Source organism: Oratosquilla oratoria, chromosome 13 (assembly GCF_046742065.1).
Source record: "Oratosquilla oratoria isolate Oo_2021 chromosome 13, ASM4674206v1, whole genome shotgun sequence".
In the NCBI taxonomy this organism is placed as follows: domain Eukaryota; kingdom Metazoa; phylum Arthropoda; class Malacostraca; order Stomatopoda; family Squillidae; genus Oratosquilla; species Oratosquilla oratoria.
The window spans coordinates 14712610-14725607 of NC_134789.1; the positions used below are offsets into that span (position 1 = coordinate 14712610).

General features: G+C 37.5%; 1 protein-coding gene across 1 annotated transcript; it reads left to right on the forward strand.

Moving 5' to 3' along the window:
• Positions 1–228: 228 nt before the first annotated feature.
• Positions 229–12644, forward strand: LOC143032317 (uncharacterized; the record flags this gene model as incomplete). The annotated part of the gene is given in 3 exon segments (XM_076196852.1): positions 229–402; positions 7723–8085; positions 8749–12644. Coding segments are annotated over 3 exon segments (4271 nt in total), but the record flags the coding sequence as incomplete, so codon positions are not given.
• Between the last annotated feature and the right edge of the window lie 354 nt (positions 12645–12998).

Here is a 12998-nt window from a genome sequence, read left to right on the forward strand (position 1 = left end):
AGGTGGGCCTGAGGACTGTTCCCAGCCTCTGTAAGGCTGTAGGTTTATCACTCCTACTTTTTCCACGCTTTCTTCCCTGTTCACCAGGCATTTTATATGCATTCTTTCAAAGACCAGCATAAAGATAGCATTTTTTTGTGTGAATAGTTATGATTGGCTGTGTAGTTATAAAAATTTCCAGAAGTTTTCCAGATAAACTTTGCACCTTTTTTTTTTTTTTTTACTCAGATGATTTGATCACCAGAGATGATATGGAAGAGGGAAATGAGATGCTCAAGAAGCCAGTCATTATGCTTGAAAAGCTACCTGAGGTACCTGAAAAACCAACTGAAATGGCTGAGATGACTGAGAAACCCAAAAAACCAGATGAGACACCAAAAAAGCCAGTTAATTCTCAAACAGGTAAGAGATACAGTGATACACACACACACACACACACACACACACACACACACACACAAACACACACACATTTACGAGAATCACAATGACAAGGAAATACCTATGTTGTATTAATAGCAAAGGGGAAAGCTCGTGGTGTAGTGGGAAGGTGAAGAAAAAGGAGAAGGGGAGGGATTACTAAGGAAATGAGGAAGGGGACGAACGGGCCCTGGATCTTAAGAGAGGCGTAAACAAACGGGGGCAGAATACACAGACAAACAACAAGGAAGCAGAGGTGTCAAGAGCAGAAATATAGATAATAGCAGCTCAATGGAAAGAGAAGATAACTGCTTTTATGGATTTGATGAGGGAGGAGGTGACAACCTCCCCCAACTAGTAAATCTAGAGGAGAAACTAAAACAAATTAACGAAGAATGGGAGGTTAGGATTGACCAATTAACTAGTTACTGAGAAAGTTGATAAACTGGAAGAACTAAGGAAAGAGAATCAAAATCTAACTAAAGAAATAGATGAATTAAAAGACAGTTAAGAGAAGTAAAGGAAGAGACTGAGGAATTAAAGAGGAATAATAAAGAAAATAAGGAGTCCATAGCAAAAGAGGTAAGTAGTTGGAAAAAAAATACAAGAGAACAATAAAATGGAATTTAGAGGTATAATGGAACAGCAGATGAAAGAACAAACTACAGACACAGTTATTAAAGTGATGAAGGAGAAGGAGAATATAGTAAGAGACTTAGCAAATAAAAAGAAATATATAATTATATTAGGGATGGAAGAGAAGTATAATCAAAATAGGACTACAAGAATGAAGGAGGAAAAGGAAAAAGTAAATAATTTATTAGAAGTAGTTCAAGAAGATGAACTAGAAATAGGGAAACAAATAGAAGAAATGTATAGGCTCGGAAAATACAATACAGATATGACCAGACCAATTAAGGTTAAATTCAGGTCACAAATGACAGCAGAGAATATCTTAGCAAAAACAGGGAAACTAGCAGACAGTGAACAATATAAAAAGGTATGGATAAAAAGAGAAATGAATAAAGAGAAAGATGAAAAAACAAAAAGACGAAGCTAAGGAAAAAAACGAGAAAAGAACAGAGTCAGAAAAAGAGAAATTCTATTGGAGAGTAGTGAATATGAAAGTGAGGAAATGGTTCATAGCAGAGGAAAACAGAAGGGAAACGGAAAACGCAATGGAAGTAGCAGAAAATTAAGAGTGTCTTACACAAATATAGATGGCTTAATAACAGGCTTGAACAAACTGAATGATTAACTGAAGAAGAACCGAACATAATGGGAATTGTAGAGACAAAATTGAAAGGTCCACTACCACCCAACAGTGTAGGACATGGTGCATATCATTATTGAATTAGAAACAGAGGTAAAACAAAGGGGTGGAGTTATGTTCCTGACTAAGATGGATATAAATGTGAGGAAGTATAATCAAAATAGGACTACAAGAATAGAGTAGAGATAATTATGATGGAAGTGGAGGACAGGGATGGGAAGAGCACAAAGTTTGTAATAAATTATGTTCCTCCTAAAACGGCCTTGTGGGAAGAGAGAGAACACAAAAGTATGTTAGAAGACACAAGGATAACACTAAATAAGATAATGGAAGATGGAGGAAGAATAGTTATAATGGATGACTTTAATTGTAAAGAAATCTGCTGGGAAGAGATGACAGTGAAGGGTGGAGACGACCTATGGGGAAATATACTACAGTACTTGATATGATTATAGAACATACAATGACGCAATGAATTCAAGAGAATACTAGGTATAGAAATGAGGAAGAACCATCGAGACTGGACCTAATAATCACATCAGAACCTGAAATAGTGGACAAGATTGAATATAAGACACCAATAAGTAAAAGTGACCACATATTGGTTGAACTGGAACTAAATGAGGAAAAATACATGAAAAAAATGAACAATATAGAAAGGGAAGATTGATGTATGAAAAAACAAATTTTGATAAAATAAGAGAATTCTTTCAAAAAGCAGACTGGGAAAGAATACACAAGGAGGAAACAACAGTAGAAGAGAAATGGAATATTTTGACAAAAATTTATAAAGAAGGAGTGGAAAAGTATGTCCCAAGACAAAAACAAGAAAAAGAATATGTAAAGTGCTGGTACAACAAAAGATGTAGGGAGTTAAAAGACAAAAGAGATAAAGCTTGGATAAAATGGAAAAAAGACAAAAGACCTGAAAAATGGAAAATATATACTAGTTATAGAAATGAATATGTACAAGTGTGCAGAGAAGAAAAGAGAAAATATGAAAAAGATGTCATAGAAAAATGTAAAGATCAACCAAAACTATTTTACAGATATGTAAACAACAAACTGAAAAACAAACAAGAATTAGAGAAACTACGGCAAGGAGGAGTTGAATACACAGAGGAAATAGAAATGGCAGAAATTATGAACAAGCATTTTAAATCAGTGTTTACAAGGGAGAACATGCAACCTAGAGATATAGAATGGGAGGAGAAAGTCCCCCCTATGAAAGAGATAGAAGTATCAAGGAATGAAATAATGAAACACTTGAGTAATCTTGATGTCAGAAAATCACATGGACCAGATGAAATAGCAAACTGGATTTTGAGAGAATGCAGGAATGAACTAACAGACAAAATACATAGCCTAATAAACAGTTCATTGAAAGAAGGAAAAGTTCCAAAAGATTGGAAAAGAGCAAATATAGTACCAATATATAAAGGGGAAACAAGGAAGACCCGACTAACTATAGACTGGTCTCTCTAACAAGTACAATAGCAAAAATTTGTGAAAGAATGATCAAAAGTAGATGGGTAAGGCATTCAGAAAAAAACAACGTACTAAATCCAAGGCAATTGGGATTCAGACAAGGACGATCATGCATCACAAACTTAATGTGTTTCTATTCAAGACTAATAGATGTAATACAAGAAAGAGGTGGATGGGCTGATTGTGCATTTCTAGACCTAAAAAAAGCCTTTGATAAGGTGCCACATCAGAAGTTGCTCAAGAAATTAGAAACTGCAGGAGGAATACAGGACAAACTGCTGAAGTGGATGGAAGACTTCTTGCATGAAAGAAAAATGAGAGTAGTGATAAGAAACAAACACTCTAATTGGGATAAAGTGATAAGTGGTGTTCCACAGGAAACAGTTCTGGCCCCAATAATGTTAGCTATATATATTAATGATATGGATAAAGGAATTGAAAGTTATATGAGCTTCTTTGCGGATGATACAAAATTGTTGAAAAAAGTGAACACTGAAGAAGATTGTGAGTCGCTACAGAGTGATCTCAATAAAGTATGGGAATGGTGTAGGAAGTGGGAGATGGAATTCAATATTAAGAAGTGTAGTATAATGGAATTTGGAAGAAGCAAAAAAAGAATAGTGGGATCATATAAATTGGGAGAAGAAATAAAAAAAGTAGAAAATGAGAAGGACCTGGGAGTCATCATTATGAATAATATGTCACCTGAGAAACATATAAACAAAATTTTTGGAGAAACTTATAATTTGATAAGAACAATCAAAGTGGCATTTACATACTTGGATGAAGAAATGGTGAAGAAAATACTAATCACTTTGATAAGACCAAGATTGGAATATGCAGAGATGACTTGGTCACCAAGTACAAAAAATATATATAACAAAACTTGAAAGAATACAAAGAGCAATTACAAAATTGGCACCAACACTCTCAGAACAATTACTGTATTTTACGGCTTGCAAGACGCTGCATCTTAGAAGACGCACCCTAATATTTGAAAGAAATTTCTAAGAAAAAAAAGTCATTCTCATACAAGAACACATTCACCATATACCCGACCACTGAACACAAAAACATAAGAAGCAAGGAGTCTGCAAGACACTATTGTCTCAGCACTCATTACAAATTTGCTGGAGCACTCACCACAAAGTTACAACTATGTAAGTAAAAATACCATATGTAAATATGTACACACAGTGAATCAGTCCATCTCTTCTTCTTGTTTTAGTGGCGGGCAACGACACGTATTGGACGTGTTGTTTACATTACGAAATCTCTTGTCCGATTTTGTTTTCTATGGCGATGATACTAGTTGGTGATTAGTAAATATACTATACATTTTTCATTGTCCAAGGGTGGTTTTATTTTCATAAAAATAAACTAAAAATATAAAAAATATGCATGTGTGTGTTGTTATGAGACGAGGGAGCGGCCCGTTTTCTCCACACGCTGAGTAGGCTTCAGGAAGGATTATGGTATTGGAAATACTTGAAACAGCTAAGTACTGAATTTACATCATATAAAAGGCTGAATTAAATAGTATTTAAGCTAACATCATAGTGTAATGACTCAACATACAAATCCTGGTCACTATCGGTCAAGTGTCCAAGCTCACTTGAGCCTGGGTGTTGCCTTACCATACAACATTTGTCTTGGAGGACGCACTAGTATTTTTCAGGGTACTTTTTAGGGGGAAAAGTGCGTCTTGTAAGCCGTAAAATACTGTATATGAAGAGAGACTAGCAAAACTTGAGCTATAGACATTAGAGCAGAGAGAGAGGAGACTTGATAACTATTTATAGAATCATGAAAGGCATAGAAACTATTGATAGAGAGGATCTAATAAAATGGGATAGTAGAAATACAAGTGGACATGGAAAGAGAATCAAGAAAGACAGTTATAGAAGAGATATGAAAAAGAACAGCTTTCCCCACAGAGTAATAGACATTTGGAACAAGTTAGATGAGAAAGTGGTGTGTGCAAAAACAATACACGAATTTAAAAACAGTCTAGATAAAATGAGATATGAAGACGGGATACCACGAGCATAGCTCCCCTTCCTGTAAAATACAACTAGGTAAATACACACAGTGCAGTGGAACCATTCTTGACTGATAGTTCAGTGATCCAAATTTGAGTCCTGCTTAGGGCTGAAAACGTCAGCATCACTGCACCATAGGCTGGTGCTTGAACTCTGGTGAGCAAGAAATTGGGCGTGCTTAATTGTAGTGTACAGGAAAAGGAGCAATGCTTGTTGGAACCAGTCTACTATTTTCTAATTGAATTATTAATCCTACCTAGCCTCAGATTCATGTATGGCTCCAGCGTAATCTATATCCTTGATTTCCAATTATCATCTTTAGATTTGAACTTGTGTATTGTTTGTGCTTGGACTATATCATTTCCTAAGCTATTCCAGGTATTTATGCATTTTAATGGAAAACTATTTCTTCACATCCGTTAGATATGTGGTCTTTCTTGATTTGCTCCCATGACCTTGTCAAGCCTTTCCATGTTTAATCAGGAGACCTCTTCTGTCAATGCAGTCTATCCCCTTAGTGACCTGAATACTATAATCATATCACCTCTTTCTCTTCAATCTTTCAAAGTTGGCAGACCCAGTTCTTCTAGTCTTCCCTCATATGGTTTACCTGTCTGGGGACCAGTTTGGTTGCTACCCTTTGTATTCTCTTGATCTTGCTTGTATCCTTTACTCTGTGTAGGGATCATACTACTTATGCATATTCCAGTCTCGGACGGATCAGGGTTCCTGCAGTAGTCTGTATGTCTCTCCCACAACTGCACTGTACAGGGCAGAAACATGGAACATAAGAGAGGAAGAGAGAAGGAGTTTGAATGTGTTTGAGATAAAATGTCTGAGAAGTATGATAGGGGCTATTAGGCTAGATAGAGTGAGAAATGAGAAGGTGAAGAGGAGAACAGAGGTGGAGAGGAAGCTGGGAGATAGGGTTGATGAAAGAGTATTAGGATGGTTTGGACAAATGGAAAGAATGAGTGAAGAAAGATTAGTAAAAGAGGTGTGGAAGGCAGAGGTGGAAGGAGTGAATATGAGGGGGCATCCTAGGATGAGATGGATGGATGGGGTGAAAGGGGCATTACAAAAGATAGGAATGTCTGTTGAGGAAGGACGGGAGAGGACAGAAGATAGGGGTGAATGGAGAAGGGTTGTGTATGGATGATGCTGTGATGCATGAGGGAAAGTGGGTGGGGGATGGGGTGAATGGAGAAGGGTTGTGTATGGATGATGCTGTGATGCATGAGGGAAAGTGGGTGGGGGATGGGGGGTGAGGAAGTATGTATGAGAAAAAATTTGACGCAGCCTGAAGGGATTTCTCCCCGTCTTCTCCTTTTCTTCATGAGGGGACGGAGAGGGGGAGTCGCCGAAGTTATGAAGCATCCTTGCTGTGGATGTACTGTGTCTTGTGACACTGCTTCTGACCCAGGGCAGTGAACAGGATGCAGGGATGACCTGTCACCCAGGAGGTGCCAAGATAGAGGGAGGGAGGAGGGTGGAGGGGAGTGGAATATATAGGGAATGGAATAGGTGGGAGTGGTTTCTATGCCTTTTTCTTTTTGGCTACCCCCTGTGTAAGGGGCCTTTGGTATATGTTTGTATGTATTTTAAACTTCATTTCCCATGCTTAGCTCCATACAAAAATGGTGCCTGCATGATATTTTGCTACTATTGCTCATTTCCATTACTTTGCTTTTTTTATATTAAACTTAATTTCCCATGCTTAGCTCCATACAGAAATGGTGATTGCATGGTCTTTTGCTACTACTGCTCATTTCCAGTACTTTGTATTTTTTATATTAAACTTCATTTCCCATGCTTAGCTCCATGCAAAAATGGTGTCTGGATCATTTTGCGATAGTCTACAGTCCTCCTCATTTTTCATTCATGATTTTTGCATCATCTGCAAATATGTTGGCATAGCTTGTTGTTCCTTCCATCATGTCATTAACATAGACAAGGAACATTATTGGTGCAAGCACTGAACATTGTGGAACCCCACTCATTACTGTTCTCCTCCTTGATATCTTATCCTTTACTTCTGTCCTCATGTATCTTACTTTCAAAAAATCTTTCGTCCATGTTGGTAGTTTGCCTCTCACTCCTCCAACATGCTCCAATTTCCACATAGGTTGACTGTAAGGTATTTCATCAAATGCCTTCTGTAAGTCAAGGTACACACAATCCCCCACCCCCTCTCTCTCTTGCATCACATCAGTCACTCTCAAGTAGAAGCTTAAAAGGTATGAAACACATGACCTTCCAGATTCTGAAGCCAAACTAACTGTCAAAATGTTCATATTTTCAAGATATTTGGTCCATCAATCTTTCACAATCCTTTCACATAATTTCATTATTGTACTGGTTAGTGATACTGGCCTATAATTTAGCGGTGTCTCCTTATTGAGTATGTATGTGTATGTGTGATATGTACATTATTGAGCATACAATTTAAACCAAATGTGCATGTGTCAATATGTGAAATCTTTCATGTTTTTTCCCAAGAGTTGGAGAAGGATGACATGCAAATGGAACCAATAGAAAAGTGCCTCATAGAAGATTTTCCACTGCCTGAATCAAGATGGCGTGACAGCAATCTTAGAACATACAAGAATTCTAAAAGGAAACATAAAGAAACCATTGATTTAAGTAACTCCAACACAAGTGCCAGTAACTCGAACAAATGTAAAGATTCCAAAAGAAAATGTACAGAAACTTCAGGTGTGAAGTCTGTCCAGGATTGTGCAAAAACAGAGGTAAATGACATTGCCATCAACAGTGTGTCCAAACCACTTCCTCCTACAAAGGACCAGCTTGATGTTGTGTCAGCTATGGAATGCCATGACTATGCAAGAATATTATCAGAAGGTAAGAAGCTTTACCAGTGCCTACAATTGCTATATTGATAGTTTCCTATTTTTAATGTAAAGTTATGAAATTTCCAGTAGTCATGACAAAAAGTTTTAACCTCTTCACTCCGGGGCACATCGCACATCTGGCAGCATTAGCTGCTCGACTATAATCTCATTATAAAAAATAAAGTCAGTGCTCAATCGTTCGTTCTCTTTCACCCGTGAATTTTGATAACCATAGAAAATATGATGAAGCCAGTTTAGAGAGAATGGAGGTTACGTAGGTACAACTACATTAAATATAATCAAGACGCCGACGTCGGCATCATCACATACCCACTTGCTCCTCATGATGCCTACGTAGGCTCACCATATGGAAGTGGTTAAAATCTAGAACATTATTGAAGATTTTTGAATTCTATGAGATTTGGAAATAGAACTAATGTGCACTCACTTTCCTGTTCCTGTTAATTCATTAACCATGTATATAGTGAACATCATTACCTCATGCTGGGGTTATTCCTACAGTGAGGTAGCTAGATATGGAAAAACTCAAGCTCAAGGACATCTTTTTGGCAGTTCCCTCTTTTATAACAAAATCACTTACTTCTTTTTCTTCTGTTTTTAAGGGGGGATGCATTTGAGTCCAAAATGTATCAATAACTGTATTTCTTTACAGAGCCAGATGATTTGGAGCTGCCATTAGATAATGCAAGTTCTGGAGATCCTGTATCTGACCATGATTACACATCTTCAGAGGCTGTCAATAGCAGTACAAAGAATTCACGAGATAGGTTTCAACTTGAAAAAGAGGCTATATGTAGTCTAATAGAAAAATGCAATGTTCAAAGTTCCAGTTGTTTTAAGACTCTGGAAAGTGATTTAGATTTAGATTTCACCAGTGGTCCAGTTGGGCTGCGAGGCCTTGATGAAGACAAGGTCAAGAAAGTGTTCCTTATAGGGCCAAAAAACAATATAATGTCCATTAAAACCGGAAAATTGTTAAATATGTTTCCCAAGTTGGGGAAAGAAAGTTCCTCAGGGATTTCTAGTGAATTATCTCCAGAAGCATCTTCAGGGAGACATAAATCAAAGCCCTCTCCCATGAAACAAAATACAGCATCGTTGAAATGCTCATCAGAGTCGAATCTAGTAAAGCATATTTCGCAAGGGTCTGCAGTGAGAATTATATCAGAATTACCTTCAGTGACGACAGGAATGTCCATGAATGGTTCAAGGAGAGACAAAGCAGTTCAGTGCCAATGTAATTTAGTTGTCACCAAGGGTGTGGTGGACCAGTTAAAAAGGAACAACACTAAGTTATTGCATAAACACAGGGTTAGGTATGCTCGACTAAAGAAGAAATATGAGAAACTTGAAGAGACTTCAATTAGCTTAAAGGAAGCACGAAAACCATCACGAATTTTAAGAGATTCAGCCACATGTCTTGACAGATTTCAGATAGGTATTCTGGGTTGTATGATGCTCAGGTCCAGTGTAAGTGCACATGGCCGAAGATTTTCATCACTGAAAAAAGAGTGTGTAAGTAAAGTTTTTTACAAATATCCTCATACATATGATTTCTTAGCCAAGATTTTTGCTCTTCCTTCAAAACGAAGTGTTGCTGGATGGATGCAAGGCATATCCAAAGGGCCCGGTTTCCGAGAAGAAATTTTCGAGTTGTTCAAACTTCGAATGGATAATGTTGAAGTAAATGACAAAATATGCTCTATACAGTTCAGTTGTATCCCAGTTGAAAATGAACCATTAGAGACTGGAAATGGAGTAAGTGGAACAATCAATGCTCTGTGTGTCATGGTGAGAGGGATTAGGATGGAATGGGAGCAGCTCTTGGGATACTTCCTCCTCCAGGACGTTATCAGCATGGGAGACATGCTCAAGACCATCATCTCCACGTGTATTTCTAAGCTTGACGAATATGGTTTTCCAGTACGGGTGGTGATGTGTGACCAATCGAACACAACCATCCAATTTTATGAGCAGATGGGTGTCATTCCAGAAGCCCCTTTTTTTTTTAATGGAGATACAAAAATCTACTGCATGTACAACCCAACACAGCTCTTAATCAAGACAAGAGATACACTCAAAGATCACAATATTAAAGTACAAAGGAAAGTAGCAAATTGGGAACACATAAACGAATTGTATGAAAAAGATTTAAAAATGAAGATTCGTTTGGTACCACGGCTAATGCACCCACATGTGATAGCCAAAGATCGGGTGTGTACGGGAGTCAAGATGGCAGCAGAAACGATGAGTTACAGAGTAGCTGCTGGATTGGAAACACATGCTAACTTGAACTCAATATCAGCTCAGGCTGTAGATACTGCATTTTTTATCTACAATATTGATCAACTTTTTGATGTCTTCAACAGTTTATCAGAAAATGGCAGAAAAAAGTTTCAGAGGGGTTTTCAAGGTGATCCAGGACACTTATCTTTCTTGAAAAGAGTCAAGGAGTGGATTAATAAATGGGAGCTAGTGGACAGACCTGGAAGGATAATGTGCCAGGATGGTTGGGTACAAAACATTTCAGCTCTCACAGGATTATGGGATGATGTGAGGACACAACACAACACGAAGATTCTCTTTACAAGACGCCTGAATTTAGATGCGCTTGACAGCTTTTTTGAGTTGATAAGGATTAAGAGTTTGACAGAGAAGAAAACTATTCCATCTCTGAAACACTTAATGGATTCGTATCGTTATGCCACTTTTGCCTCCTTGCGGAAGCTTGTGTGTGAAGATGACTGTGTGGAAGAGTTAGTCAAAGAAATCATTAAATCTTCCACATCTACTTGCATTTCTGAAAATTCTGTTAGTGATGAAGCAAAACAGAAACCATGTGATCAGTCAGATAGCAATCAAGCAAGTCAGGAAGGCAGTGCATGTCCGCCTTTAGTCATTCGTACATACAAGAACAAGTGGGCTAAAGAAATCAAGAATACCTCTGGGGAAGAAGCCATAACTGTAACTGTTACTGTGGGGTCCCAAGGGATAAGTAGTGTTGATCAGGATACTGATACAGAGGATTATAAATTGGGTAACATATTAAGGGAGGATGACAAAGCTGTAAGTGCAGATGGTACCCATCTAATTTCAGAGCCAATGAATGATACTTGTAACAGTCCAATATTTTCGCAAGTTGGTAATACATCAAAAGAAAATGAGGAAAGTATACAACTACCCTCTTTGCCAGACTTTTTTGATTTCACCACTGTAGAAAAATCACCAGAAAAAGAATTATTACCAGAGAAGAATATGCCAGATTTAGTTTCACTCAGTATAGACATTGATTCTCCTGAAAAGGCAGAAAGCCCAACTAGTGTTCAAAAAATCAGCATAAGCAAGAATTTATTTGAAGAAATGGAAAATATAAGTAACATTGGAACAGTCATTATAAGCCACAGTTCCCCAAAGAAAGTGGAGAACCGAAATGACCCTCAGACAACATCACCTCATTTGAACCCAGTAACAGTGTTTACTTCCATGAAACCAAAATCAGTTCCTTGTGCCGTTAGGTCAACTTATGAAATTAAAACTGATCCAGATGATTCAAACTCAGATTGGCAAGTGATGAAACCTCCGAAAACGTCTTCACGAGATGAATTCATGCCAGATTTGATAATCAAACATGAACCAGTTGAATGTAGTAGTCCGATAATGGAAGAGGAATTCTTTTCATGCACAGAAATTGAACTAAAGTCTGAATCTGTACTGAAATCCGAAGTCAAAACTGTCTTTGAGAAAGCCCCTAACTCAAATGTTCAAGATCAAAATGTAGACTTTTCGTCCTCAGTGTTGTCATTGATAGAAGACAGTGGCGAAGTCACTGAAGACTTGTGTATGACCATGAGTAGGTTGGTCGACCAGAAAACTAGTCCAGGAGTTTCAGAAGCACCCAGTGGCATTCCCACGAACACCTCTGTAGTGATACATGATCCTCTTGTTCTTGATAAAGAAACATCAGGTGAAGAATGTTTGTTGGCCTCTACATCACATATAACACAAGTTGAGGTTACAGAAAATACTTCTGAATTAGTACAGTCTCTCACATCAGAAGTTGAGCCCAAAAATGAGGGTCAAATTTCAAGCTCAGTGGTGTCGCTGATACAGACCGGTGATGCAGATAGTCCTATACAAAATCAGGAAGACAGTCCTGTGGTTTCCAAATCTCTTGTTGATAATACTAAAAAGACTGTTTTCATGGTAAGCCATCAGACTCCTGCTGATGAAGAAGAGAGAATAAAGCCCTCTAAGCCATCTGTAGCAAATGTTGCCAAGGTTAGGCTAAAAAACAAGGAGTTGAGGAAGGGAAAAGCAAGTATGAAAAGTAGAAAAATGAAATTACTGAACGAGATGGTCAGAATACTTGAATCTGTTAGTAAATGAAACCAACTCCCCATTGTCAGTCTTGTTATCATAGTCTGTTTTATATATAACTATATGTATATATATATATATATATGTATGATAAGATTATATATAAATTGTAAATACTTTTTATATATTGTTGAGTACAAATTTGTTTATTATAAAATATATTTGAAATTATGGCATTCCTCAAACTTATCCTAAAAAATATGTTCTTTGAACATATTAATATGTCATTGGAAAACAAAATTGCTTTAAGATGGTAAAATACTTTTACCAGTTTGGTAACATAGCCATAGTGGGACCAGTGATGGAAGCCTGTACTGGTTGGTCCTGTGAGACTGTGGCATAGAAGAAGTTCTTTCCTTGCCACTCATCTTCAGATCTCATCAATACCCTCAAGGTGGTTAGCTCTGATTCTGTGGCTTAGGTTCAAGGTTCCTCTCTTTCCCTTTCCCACTGTATTCCATCTGTATCCACCCCCATGTGTCTCTATCTCTCTCTCTATATATATATATATATACACATATATAC